We start from the raw sequence: 20787 nt of genomic DNA on the forward strand, positions 1-20787 counted from the left end.
TCCTGTTTGAAATATAGTCCCGAAATGGTTAAACATAAACAACACTACAATGAGAAATTATCTTCAAACATTCTGCAGGGACACACTATGTTGGATCTAGAGGCATTATCATCGGCATCATCATCATTTAAGGTCCATTTTCCATGCTAGCATGGGTTGGACATCAATTAGGAAATGCATACCACTTTCAACTTACCCGTCATGATCTTCTGCAGAAACCATTTTACTTGATTCTGTAAGTGCTTCCTTTAATTCCTGGTTCTCCTGCAAAAGAATATATATATATATAAATCATCAGATGTCACTGTAGCCAATGGGAATAAGCAGATCAATTGTCAAAGGTATTCTAGTCACGGTCATTTCAGCACTTTGTACCTTGACGATTACATTGTTTTAAATATCCATTTTTTTTTTCTTAAGACAGTAGTATGTGATACAAAGGAAGTTTATCTGGTATTTCTAACAGGTCTAGCAACAACATATAGCATCTTAAAAGCATTAGATTTAACCCTTTAGCATTAAGATTACTCTGTTAAATGCAATGCATATCTATTTACATTCTTTTAAATTAATCATGCATAATCTCATAGCTTTTGAGATTCTGATGGTATAATAGTTAATTTTTAGTATGATATTGTAGGGCAGGTATGAGAAGCTGGGTTTGGTCAGTTTGAACACAAGGCAGGTAGCATGTTTGGGCTGAACAGGGCTGGTTTAAATGCTGAAGAGTTAAAGTAGAGGTATATGAATGAATGAGAATTTGAGTCAGCGGGGGTGCATTTAAGTTGATCGATATGCTCACCCTATCGTGTTAAACAGAGAAAGATATATAAAACAATATAGACAAAGATGCATCATGTCAGAAAAAAATATGGAATGGTCACAGTTGGAAGGTCTATAATTATAATTTGCTTTATTTTATGTTCAAACCAGCCAGGTTAGATCTCTCACACCTATCCTGCATTGTCAAGCTAAAAATAAACAATCACATCATTGTAATTCTTTTATGCTTTCATCTTTTTAATTGTTTCAGCCATTTGACTGCAGTCATGGTGAAGCACTGCCTTTAAGGATTTTTTAGTCTTTGTAAGCCTCGTACTTATTCTATCAGTTTCTACTGCCAAACCACTAAGTTACAGGGACATAAACACACCAACATCAGTGGCCAGAGATGCTAGGAGGACAAACACAGATGCACACATACACACACATATATACATATATAACAGGCTTCTTTCAGTTTCTATCTGCCAAATCCACGCACAAGGTTTTGGTATGTCTGAGGCTATAGAAAACACTTGACCAAGGTACTATGCACAGGGACTGTACCTGGAACAATGTGGTTGGTAAGCAAGCTTCTTACCACACAGCCATGCATTGAAGCTACAAGATAATGCAGGTTATATTTAAAACAATATGAATCAATAAACATTACATCTGACTGAGTAATTTAAGAGTTATACAACAAGTAGAAGTGAAAATGATATTTGTAATGGGTTTTTCTAGATTATTAGTTAAATAAGTCGCAGGGAAGCATCTAAAAGAATGAACTGTAATGAGAAAATTTTATGTTTGGTCTATACACTGAACCTCCATCCTTGGTTATGAGTTCAAAACTCTAGCTGTAATGATAAACATTGTATTGGGGCTTTAATCTTTTCCTTTTTTAAGGAAGTTGGTCATACAAAATTACATCACTTTATATAATTCCAGTTTTTCTGCAAGTGCTATTCATACACCTAAAGTTTGCAAACTCATCTATACACTATATACATATATATATATATACACACACACACACACACTATCATCATCATCGTTTAATGATGACGTTGATGATAGTGTGTATATCGATATATAGTGTATAGATTGAGTTTGCAAACTTTAGATATTTAAATAGCATTTGCATATATATATATATATATATATATATATAATATATATATATATATATCATCATCATCATCATCATCGTTTAACGTCCGTTCTCCATGCTAGCATGGGTTGGACGGTTCGGCCGGGGATCTGGGAAGCCAAAAGGCTGCACCAGGCTCCAGTCTTATCTGGCAATGTTTCTACAGCTGGATGCCCTTCCTAACGCCAACCACTCCGTGAGTGTAGTGGGTGCTTTTTACGTGCCACCTGCACTGATTCCAGGCAAGGCTGGCATCGGCCACGGTCGGATTGGTGCATTTTACATGCCACCTGCACGGAAGCCAGTCGAGGCGACAATATTATATATATATATATATATATATATATATATATATATATGAGGAGGGTAAGAAAATACACGATGATCAGTTAATTATGATTTAATTCAACATATTCCCCTTTCAGATTCATACGCTTATTGCTGCAACCCTTCAATTTTTCTAAGCACTGTAAAAGAACTTGGAAGATTGGGCCTACAACCACACCTTTCATAATACCCTTAAAGCCAGAAACTTTTCAGCACCCACTTGTGTGTGTGTGTGTGTGTGTGTGTGTGTGTGTGTGTGTGTGTGTGTGTGTGTGTGTGCGTGTGCGTGCGCGCACGCATGTGTGCATGCATGTATATATAGAGAGATTTAGGAATACCTCAACTATAGTCAATTTATCTGATTTTACATTGGCCTCAGCTAACATATTTAAAAGCATAAAAAACTTTTAATAAAAAAGAAACACCTAAACGCCAACACTGAAGTGGAAAAATCAAATGAAATAAATTGAAAATATGTACAAACCAGATATAAGCTAAGAATTTTTTTTTTTTGAAATGTTTTTTTCATGTTACTTCAATGTTTCAAGTTATATCACTTGTCTTGGAATCAATTACCAACATAAATCGAGGTATGCCAACATCTGCCTTCCATGCTGGCATGGGTGGATATATGTTTGTGTGTGTGTGTGGTGTGTGTGTGTATACACACACCACACACACACACATATATATATATATGGTGTAAAAATGTAAATGGCATATTTTTTTAATAACTCTAGAGTAAATGAGGAAATTAATGTTAACCTTTTCATAACCTGATTTCTAATGAAAAACATAAGCTCTCAATGAGTTTTAATGAGTTTCAGTTAATTTTGACAATAATGAAGAAATTGGAAGGATTTAGTGAAGTAACCAATCTTATCATTATTAAATTGGTGTTTGGAACATAACTTAGAAGATTCTCACAAGAAATTATGAGGGGAGGCTGTATTGAAAATAAAAAAACACTTTAAAGAAGTTTATTATTACAGAAGTAGATATAGTTTCAAGTGGGTTATCAAAAGAGTTAAGAAATAGAAAACCATTCTAAAACGTTTTGTGCATCATTTTTTTTCTTTTTATTATCTTTATTTTATTAGAGAGAGAGAAAGAGAGAGGGAGAGAATGTGTGTGTGTGTGTGTGTGCGCACACACGCACATGTGCCCATGCGTCAGCATCATCATCAGTTAGCATTCATTTTCCATACTGGCATGGGTTAGACAGGTTGACCAGAGCTGGCACCAAGTTTGAATCTGATTTGGCTTGGTTTCAAAAGTTGGATGCTCTTCCCAATGCCAACCATTTTACAGAGTGTGCTGGGTGCCTTTTACATGGCACCAGTACAGGTGGTATAACATGGTGCTGGCATTGAGAGCTTTTTACATGGCACCAGCACAGGGCTCTTGCAGGCCAATTCCCTTCAGGGGTAGGGGGCAGTATTGTGTGATAGAAACATTTCTTCTACAAAAAGTTTGGTCTCATAAATCAAGGACAAATTTATTAAATACTCGTATACAAATATTCTTCATACATGCAATATGTATGTATGTATCATAAATCAAGGATGCACAGAGCATTTTAGTGGCTTCTTGACTTGCTAGAAATATCAGTTAAATGGCACAAAAGAACAAGAAATACTGTAATCCTAAATGCAGCTAAAATGATAGATAGGGTGATCAAAGCACGAATTCATTTGATCAAAAGGACCTTTGATTAGGATTGACTGGGGTTATCAAACAAGTCATACAAACAATATATGCTGAGGAAATTCCTATGCAGTCACCTGAAATGCTAGAAATAGCAACCAAACTCTCTCAAATCACATCCTACTATTTTAATAAAAGAAAGGAGGATACATTGGATGATGCAGTCCTGTAAACATTGTACATAAGAAATAGATTGGATACTCTTTTGGCCTTTTGTTTCAATCATTTGACTGTGGCCATGCTGGAGCACTGGTTTTAGTCGAGCAAATTGACCCCAGGACATATTCTTTGTAAGCCTAGTACTTATTCTATTGGTCTCTCTTGCCGAACCGCTAAGTTACAGGGATGTAAACACACCACCATCAGTTGTCAAGCGATATGGGGGGGGGGGCACAAACACATACATACACATATATACAACAGGCTTCTTTCAGTTTCCGTCTACCAAATCCACTCAAAGGCTTTGGTCGGCCCGAGGCTATAGTAAAAACACTTGCCCAAGGTGCTATGCAGTGGGAATGAACCCAGAACCATGTGGTTGGTAAGCAAGCTACTTACCACACAGCCACTCCTGGTTATAGTTAGAACGCCTTTTATCATGAATTTATTCAGTATAAACCGATTTGAGACAACAACATAACAACAAAAACAACAGCTCATACAAACATATCAAATAGTAAAATATAGAAACCAAATAACAGGTAAGGTGCAATACAGAGTTTTAAGAACTATATAAATAAAAGACTTACATTTTGAGATGAGTTAATTTTATCTGTGAGGACTTCATTGGCCACTTTGAGCTCTTGGTTCACTTGGTTAGCATGATCTAAGTCCTGCTCCATTTTGGCAAGGTCTCTCTGGCTACACTTGATCTCCCGATTTGTCTGAAAATTTCAAGAGAAAAACTTTGAGTGTGACATGTGTGATTGAATTTCTGCTGAAGGGAATGGAAATTTCTGGAAATCACAAATTCAACAGAAAAAGGATTTTCTACATTGATTATTTGATCTGTGAGAAATGGCTGCCACCTCAAATCATTAATTTCTTCATCACTGTCATCAACATTTAAACCCTTTATCATTTAAAATGGCTATATCTGGCCAAAATTTTCTACTTGTTTTATGTTCAAACTGACCAGATCTGGTCTCTCACACCTACCCTACAACATCATTCTAAAACTAAGCAATCACATCATCAAAATCTGAAAGCTACAAGATAATGCAGGATTAATCATTTATGCAATTGCTAGCAATAATAGTCCAAATCTTCTTCAACCCAACTATCTTAGAAAAAAGGAAAAGACACACTGCATAATGTAGTCCAAGATACACTATTTCTGAAAAAATATGAGATGGTCTTAGTTGGAATATTTTTGATTGCTAGTCTGCTAGACAACAATTAAACAAAAAATTGAAGTCTTGAATATTGGGGTTTTTGGGGTCTTTTTATTTGAATTTTCATAGATGCATGGTTTGACATCTTTTAATAATGGAACTAAAGAAAAGTACCTTGTGGGAGTGCTCTGAGCACTAAATACTCATAATGTAAGATCTCATATGAATAATATAGTGAGCTGCAAAACTTCAAATAAGTGAGACTATTCGTACATTTAGTAACCAAATGTTCCTACTATAGATTTTTTAAAATTCTATAAAAAAAGGGAGGTGTGTGAGTGTGTGTGTGTTATATATTTTATCATTTACTTATTTCAATCATTGGACTGTGACCATGCTGGGGTACCACCTTGGAAGGTTTAGCTAAGCATAACCCTGGTACATATTTATGCAAATCTACCAGTGGCATATGGTGATTGTTGTGCTGAGTGTGCTGCCACACCCAATGCCACCAAATTTCAAGCAGGGGTATGACAAAAGTTTTCCATTAAGATTTGTGATTAAAGTTAATATTTATAATGAATTTTCCATTTTCAATGGGTGTGGAGCTCATACCTAGCACACTCAGAATATTCACTCCTAAAGTCTACTACTTATTCATTCTATCAGTCTCTTTTGCTGAATCACTAAGTTGTGAGGATGTAAGTATTCCAACATGTTGTAAACTGCTGGGGGAGTAGCAGTCAGCCACACACACACACACACACACACACTTATGTGTATGCATAAATGTATATTTTTCCTAAGATAATTTCTCCATCACAGAATTCAAGCCTTATCATTAACATGGTAATTCCAGGAATCTATATGTAAGAGGAATTGTGTGTGTATCTTCATATATGTTAATGTATGTGTATGTAGAAGTACTTGCACTCATATAATGAGAATGTATATATCATTATAGATATACAAGTGTGTATGTGTGCATGTGTGTCTGTGTATGTGCAATTACTTTTTCTCTGTATATGTTCATTCTAAAAATTTTACATGGAGAATCTTTGGAATGTACTATAAATCTTCATTGTATATTAATCAATTTATGTGGACACTGCAAATTAGATTGCTTTGTTCTTTCTTTCATGTGTGTGTGTGTGTATGTGTAAGAGCGAGAGAGAGAAAGAGAGAGTTTATGAATGTATCAGTGTACAAACATACATATACCTATATATGTGTCAAAATCGAATGTAAATGTATCCTGTATTTGCAAGGGTTTCTCAAGAGTTTTAAGCAGATGATGCGAGATAAATCCCTGTATTCATACAATGTTTGTAAGGTTTCCTCTTCAGGGTCTGAAAATACTTCAGCTCTGAGCAGTTACTGAATCTCTCTGCAAAGCTTAAGTGTGACCTACATTGAAGAGCTAGAATGGTGTGCTGCTGTTACATACACAAACATCTTGTGGCTACTACATCCCGAAGAAAGCCATCCAGTATGATGAGCAAAGAGTCATTCACCAATATAATACAAGTATTGGCTCTTAGATGTATTGTCTCTTTTCGCTGTATCTTCTACTGCTACTACAGTAATTTCTACTCCTCTGTACCATTTGAAACCAGGTTCACCCAATGTACATGCTTATTTATCTTGCCAAATCTAAAGTACTTCAACTTTAAATTCTTTGTTTTATTGTAATCTATTCCTTTCTCTCAAGAACTGTCACAGTTTGAGACATCCTCCTTGCCAACACTGACAGGTATTATTAGCCCTTTTGATATCAAACTACTTGTGATGACTCTTGGTTCTATGGTACAGGCTTCTTGTTTTAAAGTGAGTTAAATTAAAACTTACATTAAAATTTCATGTTAATTTATGTAGTGAACAGATTAATAACGACAAAGTTATTTTACCATATTCTTCATTATTTTCTAAGTTAATTGTAAAGAAAAGAATGTGTTCGATAAAAATACGGTAACAAAAAGAATAACTGACTTATAAAATTTCAGGCTGAACATCATCCTAACCAGTCTGGGAGGATCTGCAAAGGTTACAATACATGCTATCCTCACCACCTTAATATCAACTAAATAACAGTAAAGGAGCCATCTCTATGAGGTCACTCAACTTGCTAAAAATAGTAACCCAATCTCTCTCAAATCATATCTTACTGATTAGAAAAGGATACACTAGATAATTAGACAATGTGGTTTTTGTTGCACTAAATGTATAAAAATACTGGATGGTCACAAATGGAATGTCTTTGATTATAAGTCTGTTCGATTAGAGGTAACCTAATGCTAAATAACAGCAGCAAGAAAAATCAAGGTAACAATTACAAAAATAGTAATATTTCCAAGAGTTATGGTATTCCTAAAAACTAGATTCAATAAAGAACATACAACTGACAGCATAGCTGCCAAAACACAGCAAAAAATAGTTTCGAGCATGTGGATATATCTTTTAACACACCCTCACCGCATACAGCATGTATATATTTTTGCATTCCCAAACAAAAAAGAGAGTGCTTGAAAGAGATGTGTTAAGACTTGTGTGTGTGAGAGAGAGAGAGAGAGAGAGAGAGAGAGAGAGAGAGACATAACTATATTCATATTATAAATCAATATCATTATGAATGGGCTAATACTAGTTAATATAAATAGATCTTTTATCGGATCAGATTCAATGCCGATAAGTATTCCTGTGGTTCAATCAATGGAACTACCTACTCATGAATTTATTGTGAATTTAGGTGGCTGAGTATTGCATAAACATATATATATATAAACCCTTATAGTAAGAATCAATGTTATAATGTGACACAAGTCTGGCTTTTTGAATTTACAAGTAAAGTTTGTCTAATAAGCACATACACACAAGTTTCCAACTACATAGTTCTAACAAGGAATAGGCTGACTTGAGGCTATGACAGAAAATATAAGATATTTGCCCAGTGTGCTGCACTGTGAGATTGAACCTGGGACCTCATGATTGAGGAGCAAACTTCTTAACTATTTAACCATTCGTATAAACATACACACAAAACCAGATCTTAGTATTGAGATAAACTCTAAAATAGCTGTTCATCTCTTCCTTTATGCAACAATTCTCAGAGGTCCTAGTAAGATCATGAGCACTACCCCTACCTCACTTTCCCCTCTGACTAAGCCATAAAAAAATTATCAAAAAATAAACACACTCATTTTTGCACAAAAATATATTTTAAGCATAAATGTGATAAGGTTGCATAGGGATTAATTTATGGTTATGTATATATATCATCACCATTATCATCATCAACATTAATGTCTGTTTCCATGCTGGCAGTTTGACTGGAGCTGGTAAAGTTAGGGGCTGCACCAGGCTTCATTGTCTGTTCTGGCATGGTTTCTACAACCAGATGCCATTCCTTAACATCAATCAATCCACAGAGTACACTGGGTGCTTTTAACATGGCATCAGCATGAGTGCTTTTTACGTGACACCAGCACCGGTATCAATTCTGCTGTGGCAGACAGGTCTTCTTTAGTACAACAATTTGCCAGATATCTAAACCCCTAGCCATCTCCTACATCAGGCTCAGTGTCTTGAGATCAGCCTTCGATAAGTACAGTAGAATCTTACAGTACAAGTGCCCCATTGTATAAGTAATTTGCTGTATGAGCTGAGACTCATGCAAATTTTTGTCTTGAAGTACAAACAAAAGTCCACAGTATGAGGACAGAAATCTTTAAGGTAATTCAGTTAATAAAACCAGTTTACATATTCCTTTTGCATTTTCTTTTTTATAATTGTCATTTTACTTGTAACTACACTATATCTGTTTTAAAACCCACAAAAATTATTACTGAGTGGTTTTGGGGGGCTGGAATGAATTAATTATATTTTAGTTAATTTCAGTGGGAAAAACTGATTTGTAAAACAAGTAAATCGTAAGACAAGCTCAGTCATGGAACAAATTAAACTCGTACTGTGAAGTATACCTGAATGTGAAAAAAGTTTCATTTTCATGTAAAAATCAATGCTATAAAATTAATTATATGATATAACTGACATTAGGAAGGACATCCAGTTGTAGAAACCAATTTGTTCAGATTGGAAACAAATGACAGTTACCAAAGCTACTGTTTGCAAACCAGTGCACAAGATACACACATGTAGACAAAAGAAATATGAAAACATTAGCACACACGTGCACACACTGTGTGAACTGGGATTCCTGTTGACATGCTGCTGATATTAAATAAAGTGCTAAATATTAATGGTATGCAAATTAGTAGCGCCAGTTCTTTGAAGTTACCGGATTTATTGTGTAGAGATATAGATTGATCATGAGATGTAGACACCTCTGATGAGGCCCCATAAAGGGTTGAAAACTGGTTAAGGTTAGTCATCACATTTTCAATCTACTGAGAAATAGTTAAATTTGCCATGCTCATAAGTCAACTTATTACATAGCTTTACATATGTACATGCATGCATATACAATTGGCTTCTTTAGGTTTCCATTTTTGAAATCCACTAACAAGCCTTTGGTAAGGCTGGTAGGCTATAGCAGAAGACATTAGCCCAGTCAAAGTGCTAATCAGAAACCACAAGTGAATTTCTTAACTACACAATTATGCCAACACTTAATGTGTGAACATAGTATATATTGTATACATAGAACTTACCATAGCTTTTTCAGATAAGATAATGCAAGCAACTATAACCCTCCATGGGACCTCTACCACTTGTTGTACTCAGATTGGGAACCTGACTTGCACCCATATATCAGGTGGCCAAGTTAAACAGGTTCACAATATTGAATACTACCATTCAAAAACAATGGTCTCTCAATCAGATTTCCACACTGTTTCTCTCATCCAAATTTCAATCATAACGTACATTTGTTAGCTTCGAAGATGTTGATTAAATGGAGAGAGAGAGAGAGAGATAAAGTATAATAAGAGAGGAAGAGGTGGTGATGTCTGCAACTATTTTTTTTTAATATCTCTCCATTATTCATAAAGATATATTGTCATTGTTTAGAGCATCAATAATTATGAGTTTAATATACTGGATGATAATAAAACCTTAACTATAAGACCATAAAATTTAAGATATTACTGATACTTTTAGCTTTAGATAGAAACTGATTAACTCTTTTACAGTGAAAAGCAGACACACCACTCAAAATTTCATTAGTCTTAATTGTAGATAGCAATTCCATATACTAATCTATCTTTTGTTGAGGAATGTCATGTTTGAAACTATTTTCTGTTGATATATGTCAAACTGTTGAATGTGTATATATGTATTCAAGTGTGTATGTGCATGTGAGCATATTTGTGTCTCCTTATCTTGACACAGTGTGACAGTTGTAAAATGTTAGTCACTCTCATACAAGCTGTGTCATTCAGTTTCCACTATTCTAAAACAACATGTCTGGTCATGGGAAAATATTGCCTTGCTTGGAAACAGGTGAGGGTTAGCAGCAGAGAGGGCATTTGATCGTAGAAAATTTGCCTCAATAAAATTCTGTCCAAGCCATGCAAGTATTGAAGAGCGGATGCTTAACTTTTCAGCATTCAGATAACTGTCAAATGTGATGCTTACTTCTTCACACTGTTTTGAATTAACTATGCATTATCTTGTCGCTTCAAGATTTCAATGATGTTATTGTTTATATTTAGAATGACATCACAGGAAAGGTTCGAGAGGCCAGACTGAACATAAAATAAGTAGAATATCTGGACCAGGTACAGCCAGTTTAAATGCTAATGGGTTAAACAATGACGATGATAATGATGATGATGATGTTATAGCAATTTCGTAGTGAAGATAAATGAGACATGTTTCCCATGGAGTTTCCATGAGTCTGGCTAATACATAATATAATCTAAGTAATATGTCTCCTGGGGCTAAACAACAGTAGTATTCATCCCAACCAGGACTGCCACATTAGGTTGGCAAATAATCTTTACTTTAAAGTATTGCTACTGAATATCTCTCATTGAGAAATTTAGGAACAATAATGTTTCTATTTAATATACTGTTATACATAGTATACACTTAATACATATTAAACATACATACATAGAATGAAAACAATTTCCAACTCACATTTTTGGTTAAAACCTCTTTCTCAGTTTCTAGAAGTTTGATTAGCTGTTCATTTTCTACCTTTTCCTTCAGCAGTCGTCTATTTTCTTCTTTTAATCTGAAATGATAATGAAATAATTCATAATTTTGATGTTAAAAAAAAGAATGAATAATAAAAAATATTCAGGTGTTGAGATTTTTAAGTTTTTGACAATTTACATTGAGTCAGTGCAAAGAAAAAAATACAGAGCTCCAATGTCTGCTTTGGCAAAGTTTCTAAGATTGGATGCCTTTCTTACGGCCACCCACTTTACAGAGTGTACTAGGTGCTTTTTACACAGCACCAACACTAGTGAGGTCACCAAATACACGGTAAAAAAAAAAAAAGACCCCTTTCAGTTATGTACGACCATAAGATTGCACCTAGAAAATTACTCACCAAAGGACAAGTCCAGGCAAAGTTGCCCATGCATACCAGCCTCCCCTTTCCATGCCATCAATGTTATCCAAGGGAAAGGCAAAGGCCGATACAGCTTGACACTGGTAACATTGCAACTCATTTCTACAGCTGAGTGAACTGGAGCAAGGTGAAATAAAGTGTCTTACTCAAGAACACAAGACAGCCTGGTCTGTGAATCAAACTTACTACCTCAAGACTGTGAGCCCGATGCTCTAACCAGTGAGCCATGCACCTTCAACAAATAACTTGCATGATAAGATCACTTGACAAAGTAGGGGTGCAGTGTTGAAGGAGGTGGGATTGGGCTATACCTAAAGAGGCTAAAATAGGAAAGAAGGTCAGGAACAGGTATCTTGCTATAGAGCAAATACTTAGGTACCCTAGCAGGAATGGGAGAAAGGATGGTAGAGATAAGGTATCAGAGTGTACTCTCGAGGTACCAGAAGGTGGACAGAGGAAGAATAGGACCAGAGAAGTGAGGCTGGTTAGGTGGGCAGATAAGGGGTGGGGTTAAGTGTGGAGCAGACAGAAGATGAACACTAAACAATGATAGAGGTGGAGCGTACATAGGGGTGGATACGGTAAAACAGGCATCAAGGTCAGAGGGAAAGTATGTGTAAGTGATGATGTTGGAGGTGCAGGATGGGTAGCAAAAGGAGTCATTCCAAGAAGAGGGATTACTGGTAGCACAAAAAGGGGAATATGTGTAGTTCTATTCTCATATAATTATAACAGCGGGGAAACATTGCTGTAACTAGAGGAGTAGGTCTTATGAAAGATGAGTTGCTGGGAAACTTTGACAGGTACAAATTGATGGGAAGATAGACATTGGTGATGTGCTCTTAAAACGTCATTTCTGCTGAGATGGACGGATGTATGTGAGTATATGTTTGTGCCTCCTTTTCTTGACATCACATGATAGCTATAAATGAGTGTCACTTTCATATAAATGAGTGTCACTTTCATATAAACAGTGTCACTTTCATATAAACAGTGTCATTTCCAGCATTCTAAGAAAAAAAAACGTCAGGCCAAGGGGAATATTACCTTGCTTGAAACAGGCGAGGCTTGCTCATGGGAAGGGCATTCGGCTGTAGAAAATATGCCTCAGTAAATTCTGACCATCCCATGCAAGCATGGAAAAGTGGACTTTAAAATGATGATATATGTGTATGTGCTTGTGCATGTAGTATGTATGTATATCATTTATTTCATTTATTTAGCAAGTTAAAATATCAGGTTTCTTTCTTTATAAAATACTCTCCACCCCTATTAACTTTCATTTCCCTTTCTATTTTCATATCTCTCTCTGCATTTTATCTTCTCCAATCCTCCCCCCTCTCTCTCTCTCACACACACACACACATGCACACACGCGTGCACATACACACACGCGTGCACATACACACACACACACACACACACTTTGTTCTTCATTTTCTCTCTCCTCTGCCTCTCTTTGTCTGGCTTCTCTGAAGATCTTCTCTCCTTCTTGACATAAATGTTAATGCTCCCCAAAGGAAGAGCAGAAAGAAGACAGCAAAACAGCCCCCACTTTCCATGCCACCATCCACCTACCCACCACTTACTTCCAGCATTACAGAAGCCATAAATCTATATACAGTCATAATAAATCTCTCCGCATCTGTCAGATATGTCAAAAGCTTGGAGAGAGACAAACATCACCTTAGGCCACAATTAACTACACAGTAATCTCTACCAAGCACTTAGGGCAATGCATGCAACACACACACACACATACACACAAAGCACTCAAGACACATACACAAGTATGTATATATATATATATGTGTGGTGTGTGTGTGTGTGTGTGTGTGTGTGTGTGTACATAAACAAGGAACAACAACTCAAACAAAATCAACAATAACTGCTCCTGCTTCCATACATGGCTAACCCCCACCCCACCTCCCCCCATGGGGTGGGGTTTTTCCATTCAATAAGGATGCCAATATTTTTACAACTTATTTTCTGTTGGGTTTATTTATTTATTTATTTACTGAAAGAAATCTGCATTCAGACAAATATTTAAAATTAATATTAGATATTTTTTTAATGGGGGGGGGGGCAGAAACTATCACTATCATTATCACTAACATCATTAAAATCATCACTACCAATCATCATCACCATCATCATCATTGTTATTTTCTTTATCATCATAATCAGCAACATCACCATAAAATAAACATCATTATTATAGCAAACATCATTTATCATAATACTTCTCCCTACCATCTTTATAATCATCATTATAATGAACTGGCAGAATTATTAGAGTCAGAAAAGAAGGTGCTTTGCAGTATTTGTTCCAGCTCTTTAAGTTGTGAGTTCAAATCCTGCCAAGCTTAACTTTACCTTTCATCCCTCCAGGGTCAATAAAACAAAATACCAAAAGTCAAGTACAAGGGTCAATGGCATCAACAAATCCCCCTCCCCTCAAATTTGTTGGCCTTGTGCATAAATCAGAACCATCATCATCACTATTTAACATCTGCTTTTCCATGTTGTCATGGGTTGGAAGGTATGGCAGGAACTGGTAAACCAGAGAACGATGTCATGCTCTACTGCAGTGTTTCTCAACCTTTTTACCCTTGCATAACCCTTTAAAATAAATTACATATCTCAAGAAACACCTGTAGAAAATTATATACAGTTTCCATCCCCTAAATTTCATTTAATGCAAAGCTATAGAAGACACTTGCCTAAAATTCCACATAGGTACAGGAGTGGCTGTGTAATAAGTAGCTTGCTTACCAACCACATGGTTCTGGGTTCAGCCCCACAGCATGGCACCTTGGGCAGTGTCTTCTACTATAGCCTCAGGCCGACCAAAGCCTTGTGAGTGGATATGGTAGATGGAAACTGAAAGAAGCCTGTCGTGTGTGTGTGTGTCTATGTGTGTGTTTGTGCAATGCAAACTATATACATACATAATGCAAACTACATGCAAACACAATGTCAACTATGTATATGTGTGTGTATTTGTGTGTGTGTGCATGCAAACAGGGGCAGACATGGCTGTGAGGTAAGAAGCTTGCTTCCCAGCCACATGGCTCTAGGTTCAATCCCATTGTGTGACACCTTGGGCAAGTGTCTTCTACTGTAGCCTCGGACTGACCAAAGCCTTGTGAGTGGATTTGGTAGACAGAAACTGAAAGAAGCCAGTCGTCTGTGTGTGTCTTTGTCCCCCACCAACCACCATTTGACAACCAGTGTTGGTGTGTTTACATCCCCATAACTTAACATTTTGGCAAAAGAGACTGACAGAATAAGTACTGAGATTTAGACAAAAAAAGAATAAGTACTGAGGTTGATTCATTAGATTAAAAGTTCTTCAAGGTGGTGCCCCAGCATGACCACAGTCTAATTGACTGCAACAACTTGGAAGATATAAGTTAACTACACTAAAAACATCACACACATAGCAAATTATATAGACACACACACACACACACGCTCTAATGAAATTAGTAACAAAATAATATTGAAGTAAAGAGAAATGGAGTCGCCCTCCCTTCTTTGAAAGCCTTCCCCACATCATCATCATCACCACATGAGAGAACTACTAAACGTCCACAAGGTCGCTCAACATCCTAGAAATAGCAGTCAAACACTCTAAAGCCACACCTTTTAACCCTTTCTTTTGAGATGCTCTGTGTTTCTTTCAATTAATTTGAAATATAACAAAGAATTTAGTAAAATAACTTAGTTATCATTAAGCTAGTATTAGGAACATAAATTGTGATTAGGGTTTGGTGGAAGATTTTAATTCAAAACTTATGAAAACGACATTTGTACTACAGAGCCAGAGGTGGTTTCAGCAGGATTAGTATGGAAAGGGTCAAGGGAGAAAAAGGACACACACACACACACACACATTGTCCAGTGAAGACTAAGTAGGCCGAAACTTTAAAGTCACTGTAAACTCTAATCTTGTTAAAGAATACATACTCAGCAAAAAATATTCAATAATCCTTCAGTTTAATGTAAAATTGATTTTATCATAACTTGACATAAAAACAAACATCAATATATATGTGTGTGTGTGTGTGTGTGTGTGTGTGTGTGTGTGTGTGTGGTGTGTGTGTGTGTGTGTGTGTGTGCGTGTGCGTGCATGTGTGTGTGTGTGTAAAAGGAAAAAGTGTATGATCCACCTAAAAGAAAAAAAAAAGACTGCATGATCATGGCTAGAATACTTTTGATCATTGGCCAAATCAATCAGGGTTGGCCCGGGGCTAAACAACAAGAATATCAATACAACTGCCACCACCTTCACTGCCACCACAAGGCAGTCATAGTTGCAGGTGCAGTCATGTGACTGACAGTGGCAAATTGTTAGGCCACTCACTACCACCCCAACCAACCAACCAACCAACCAACCACTCATGTTCACTATGGAATATTGAGTCATTTAATATTGGGGTTGAGGTGTGAAGAAGGAATAGAGAGCAAGGGGGGAAGGGATTTGAAAGTATGGAGGGGGAAGTATAGAGTGAGAGAAGGAGGGACAAGGGAAAGGGAAGTGAGGAGAGGAGGATGAAGTGTTTTAGTGGGGGTGAAGAAAAGGGAAGTGAAGACAGTAGAAGTGGGGAGTGAGATGGTGATAAAAGAGGGAGAAGACGGAGGACAGTGTGGATTAGAAATATTAAAGATGACATAATGAGATGGGAGACATCCAGATGGAGACAGGTGGGGGGGGAGTGCAGTGCATGTATGAGAGAGAGAGAGAGAGAGAGAGAAAGAAAGAGAGAGATGAGAAAGGAAAGTCATATAGGTGGAAAGGAAAAAGAAATAGGTGTATGCAAAACGAAAGAGCGGGAGAGAGAAAAGACAAGGAGAGAGTAAGGATGGGATTGAATGAAAGAGAAGTGTTAGAGAAAAGTTTTAATTGAAAGAGGAAGATGTTGTTGTTGTTGTTAAGCTCCAATGATGAAAGTTATTGTATCTGTGAATATCCTGCATTTTTTTTTTTTTCCATATGTACAGGAAACCTAGCACCGTACGATTCAGCATGTCCGTTTTTGGTATCATTCTGAGGGAGATTTAGCTTCTATTTGTAGCTGGTCAAGCAACTATGGAGATACTCTGAGACTGGCTTGAGAAACAAATGTGAAAGACAGGAAAAAATGTGAGAGGGGAAAGGAAGAAGAGATGTGACTGAGAAGAGAAGAGGAGCAGGTGTGAGGAGAGAGTGAAAGAGAGTGAGAGAGAGGGGGTGGTAAGAGTAAAGACAAAAAGATGGATAAGAATAGGTGTAGGAGAAAGAAAAGAAAGAATAAGGGCAGAGACAGAGGGGGGAGAGAGACAACAGAATGGAGGAAAAGCAAGAAAAAAGAAAAAGGGAGAGAAATAGTGAGGGAAGAAATCAAAGGAGATGAGAGTGGGGATGTCCCCTTTGATGCAGTATGAGTCAAAACAACCAGGGTTAGGGGGGAAAGGGTTTACAGATGTCTCCCAGAACTGAAAGCGGAGGAAAGGAATTTGTGGAACTGCAGCAGAGCAGAGCAGAGCAAAGAAACAGAAGGGAAAGAAAACCCAAATAAGAGCCATTGTTTCCAACACATCAAAATTTTGATTTAATTAACATTCCTGTGAAGTGCCACACTCCTGACTAACAGATCATAGCTTCGAAACTATGCCTCAGTTATGGCCGGGCACCCCTCTTCCCTTTGACATATGCACATATTTCAAATGCCTCAATTCACCCAACTAGAACATTATCTAACACTCAAGCCAACGACAAAAGACTCGCAGTGGCTGATTGACCTGGTAGAAACAATAGCAAAATCTCAAATTACACTTACCCTCTTACAGTAAAAAAGGAAATGTTGGGTAATATGGTCATGAGGAAAACGACGAGATGGTCATGGCTGGAATACCTTTGATCATAGGTCTGCTCAATCATGACTGACTTGGGGTTAATCAACATCTATAACATTAGCTAACCTACAAACCAATGACAAAGACTCTTCATGGTTGCATGACCTACCAGAAATAGCAGACAAATCTTCCTCATATCATACCCTACTACCTTAAAAAATGAAGACATATCAAATAACATAGTTCTAAATATACTGTGGTTGAAAAAGATGAATGAAAAAGATGAATGAAAAAGATGAATGAAAAAGATGAATGAAAAAGATAGGATGGTCACAGTTGGAATGTCTTTGATTATTAGTCTTTGATCATAAGTTTGATCAATCAGGACTAATTTGAGTCTAAACAATAATTGCACCAGTCCAATGAGGAAGCTTCTTTATAGTCAATAAACTAAATACCAACAGCAGCCAAATCTCTCTCAAATTACACCCAACTATCTTAAAAATGAGAACAACAATATTGAATAATATAATCCTAGAAACACTATATCTGGAAACAAAAAAAAAATTTTAATAAAAATAAAAATGTGATCATGACTAAATGCATCAGATCAGTGGTTCTCAACCAATGGGGTCCCAGCCCAAAATAGGTTGGAGTATAATTCTAAAAGAATCACAAGAAAGAAAGTCTTTTATTTCTGAAATGTTATTGTGGACTTATTATCATTGGTTTCAAACTGCATTTGCTTTTCTGTGGTCAAAGTTTGGAACATTTTCCTCACCAAGATACACTGGAGAATGTTATAAGAAACAACCTCAACACTGCCAATTTTTCATTGCAACAGAAGCCTGTTGATCTTGATCTACAGCATCAGAAGGTATCTGGGTAGAATAATCCTTTCCCCACTCGAGATGGGGGGGGGGACAAGCTGAGATGTCACTAATTACCATATTTTCCAGTGTACAAATTGACATAGTATATAGTATAAACATGTTGAATAAACATTCAAACATCACCACTATCTTTCCAAATACTGTTGCATTTCAAATGGCACTTTTAGCCCTTCAAAATCATCTTGGTGTGTAAGTCAACCTACTTTTTTGACTGGAAATTCTGGTCTGAAAAATATATATATATATAATAGGTACAGATATGGTACCTTGAATAAGTGTCTGTAGCTAAAGTTTTTGGCTGACCAAACCCTTGTCAGTGGATTTAGTAGATTGAAACTAGCCACACATATGTGTGTCGTGTGTATTATTGTCACTTTGCCCTGATATTGAGCAAGTTGTAAACAAGTGTCACTGTAATACAAGCAGTGTCGTTTGCTTTCAATATTCTGTGTGAAAACATGTCTGCTTAAGGGGAAATATTACCCTATTTAAAAGTAGGTATGGGTTGGCGATGGAAAGGGCATTCATTCATAGAAAATCTGCCTCAACAAATTCCACCTGACCTATGCAAGCATGAAAAAACAGGTTATTGTGTGCGAGTTTGTGTGTGTACGCGCACACATACATCATATATATTATTCTCATTTCAATAAATAAATGTTTAAAATTTGTTTGTGCTTTATTTTATTAACAACATTACTAAAAACCTACTCATCTATACACAATTTCAGTTTCATTGGTGACTTCCAGAATCAATCAACCATGTAAGCCAAGGGACAATGGTGTTAATTTGATATACATCATAAAAGTGCTGAATATATACGGTCTTTAGTCACACACGGGTAACTACACAACGATGAACTGCTAAGTTATATTATTTGATGCAACAATACCAATTTTTACAACCTGCACTGGTGATAAACACTCGACAAAACAGACATATACACCCTAAAGACTTAGCACATTTTCCATCTATCAAATACTACTCCCAATACAACCATCAAACAGTGGACAAGCAGTGGAATCATAACTTGGAAACACATGCTTATAGAAAAAAACTTCTTAACCAGACAGCCATGCTTCTGTCTGTCTGTCGGTCTGTGTGCTGAGTATTTTATTTATCCACTGCTTAAGTTTCAAACTTTCTAATCCATCACGCTCTGTTCCACATCATATATTGAATATCATCTTCCTTTATCATTTACAAGCTATAAAATTATATGTGTGAGAAAGAGAGAGAGAGAGACAGTGAGAGAGAAAACAGAAGTTCAGTTTGAACTGAGGAGGGAAAAAAACAATTATTTAAACCAATAATTTCTTTACTTAATATTTTAAAGCAGTCATGTTACAAAGTGCAGCCCTCAGGACTATCTGAATGGCATGCCAACAAAAACTACCTTGATTTTTTTTTTCTTTTAGTAGTGTAGTCCGATTAATGGTGAGTCATTTTCATACAGCATGCTTCTCAAAAATGGTTGCCCGTGCCTTTTTTAGAAACTGTAACACCAATACTTGCTTGATCTATTTCTACTTCCACCACAACCACCAACACCTTTAAGCAGAATATTAATTCCCATAATTGCTTACTTAATACATTACAATATACATCCCCTTTCATTAAAAAAATCTAAAGGTTCTCTACTGAATTCTTCTAACCAATACCAGATGTGTTGACTACACACACACACACAGACTCAATTCTTATACACTGTAGGCAAAAAAATTCAACTCATATCCACCACTTCAGGATATTCTTAGAAAGTCTGAACTCAAAATGCTAGGTCTCCTCCAGAATTATTAAAAAAGTTTTTACAAATGAAAAATGGGAAAAGCGGATAAAATTAGAAACAATTATATTTTCAATTTCTTTATCTTATTTTTTATCAAATATTTTTTTTTAGGTAAAAAGGTGTCTTGAGTACAATAAAAAAAAATCTGCACTGAAAGATAAGAGTTAAGTGTTTAAATTATTTCAAGGTGAAAAAATGAGGGAAGGGAGTGGAATCCCTGTGTGGTCTCAATTGTTATTTTATCTAACCTATAATTGCTGCCATAACAAGATTGCAAACGAAAGTACCTAGAAACAGAAATTAGCCTTGTTGTACAGGCTGCCGTTTTCTTTTTTTTTTTTTAAAGCGTTTTCAGTTTTTGAAAAGAAGCAGTCAGAGATACCATCATGATTATGTGGCTCAGAAGCTTGCTTCCCAACTACATGGTTCCAGGTTGGGAAAA

At 36.3% G+C, this 20787-nt stretch overlaps 1 protein-coding gene across 1 annotated transcript in view; it reads right to left on the reverse strand.

Annotated features, from left to right (window-relative positions):
- The window catches only part of LOC115209060 (sporulation-specific protein 15), a 327011-nt gene that overhangs the window by 55530 nt on the left and 250694 nt on the right, over nucleotides 1-20787 (reverse strand). Inside the window, exons 12-14 of the mRNA XM_029777134.2 lie at nucleotides 11383-11479; nucleotides 4699-4833; nucleotides 197-264 (exon numbers count right to left, since the gene is read on the reverse strand). Coding sequence (XP_029632994.2) covers nucleotides 197-264; nucleotides 4699-4833; nucleotides 11383-11479 — 300 coding nt within the window. The remainder of the gene's footprint in view (nucleotides 1-196; nucleotides 265-4698; nucleotides 4834-11382; nucleotides 11480-20787) is intronic.

The sequence above is a fragment of the Octopus sinensis genome, linkage group LG3 (genome assembly GCF_006345805.1).
Source record: "Octopus sinensis linkage group LG3, ASM634580v1, whole genome shotgun sequence".
In the NCBI taxonomy this organism is placed as follows: domain Eukaryota; kingdom Metazoa; phylum Mollusca; class Cephalopoda; order Octopoda; family Octopodidae; genus Octopus; species Octopus sinensis.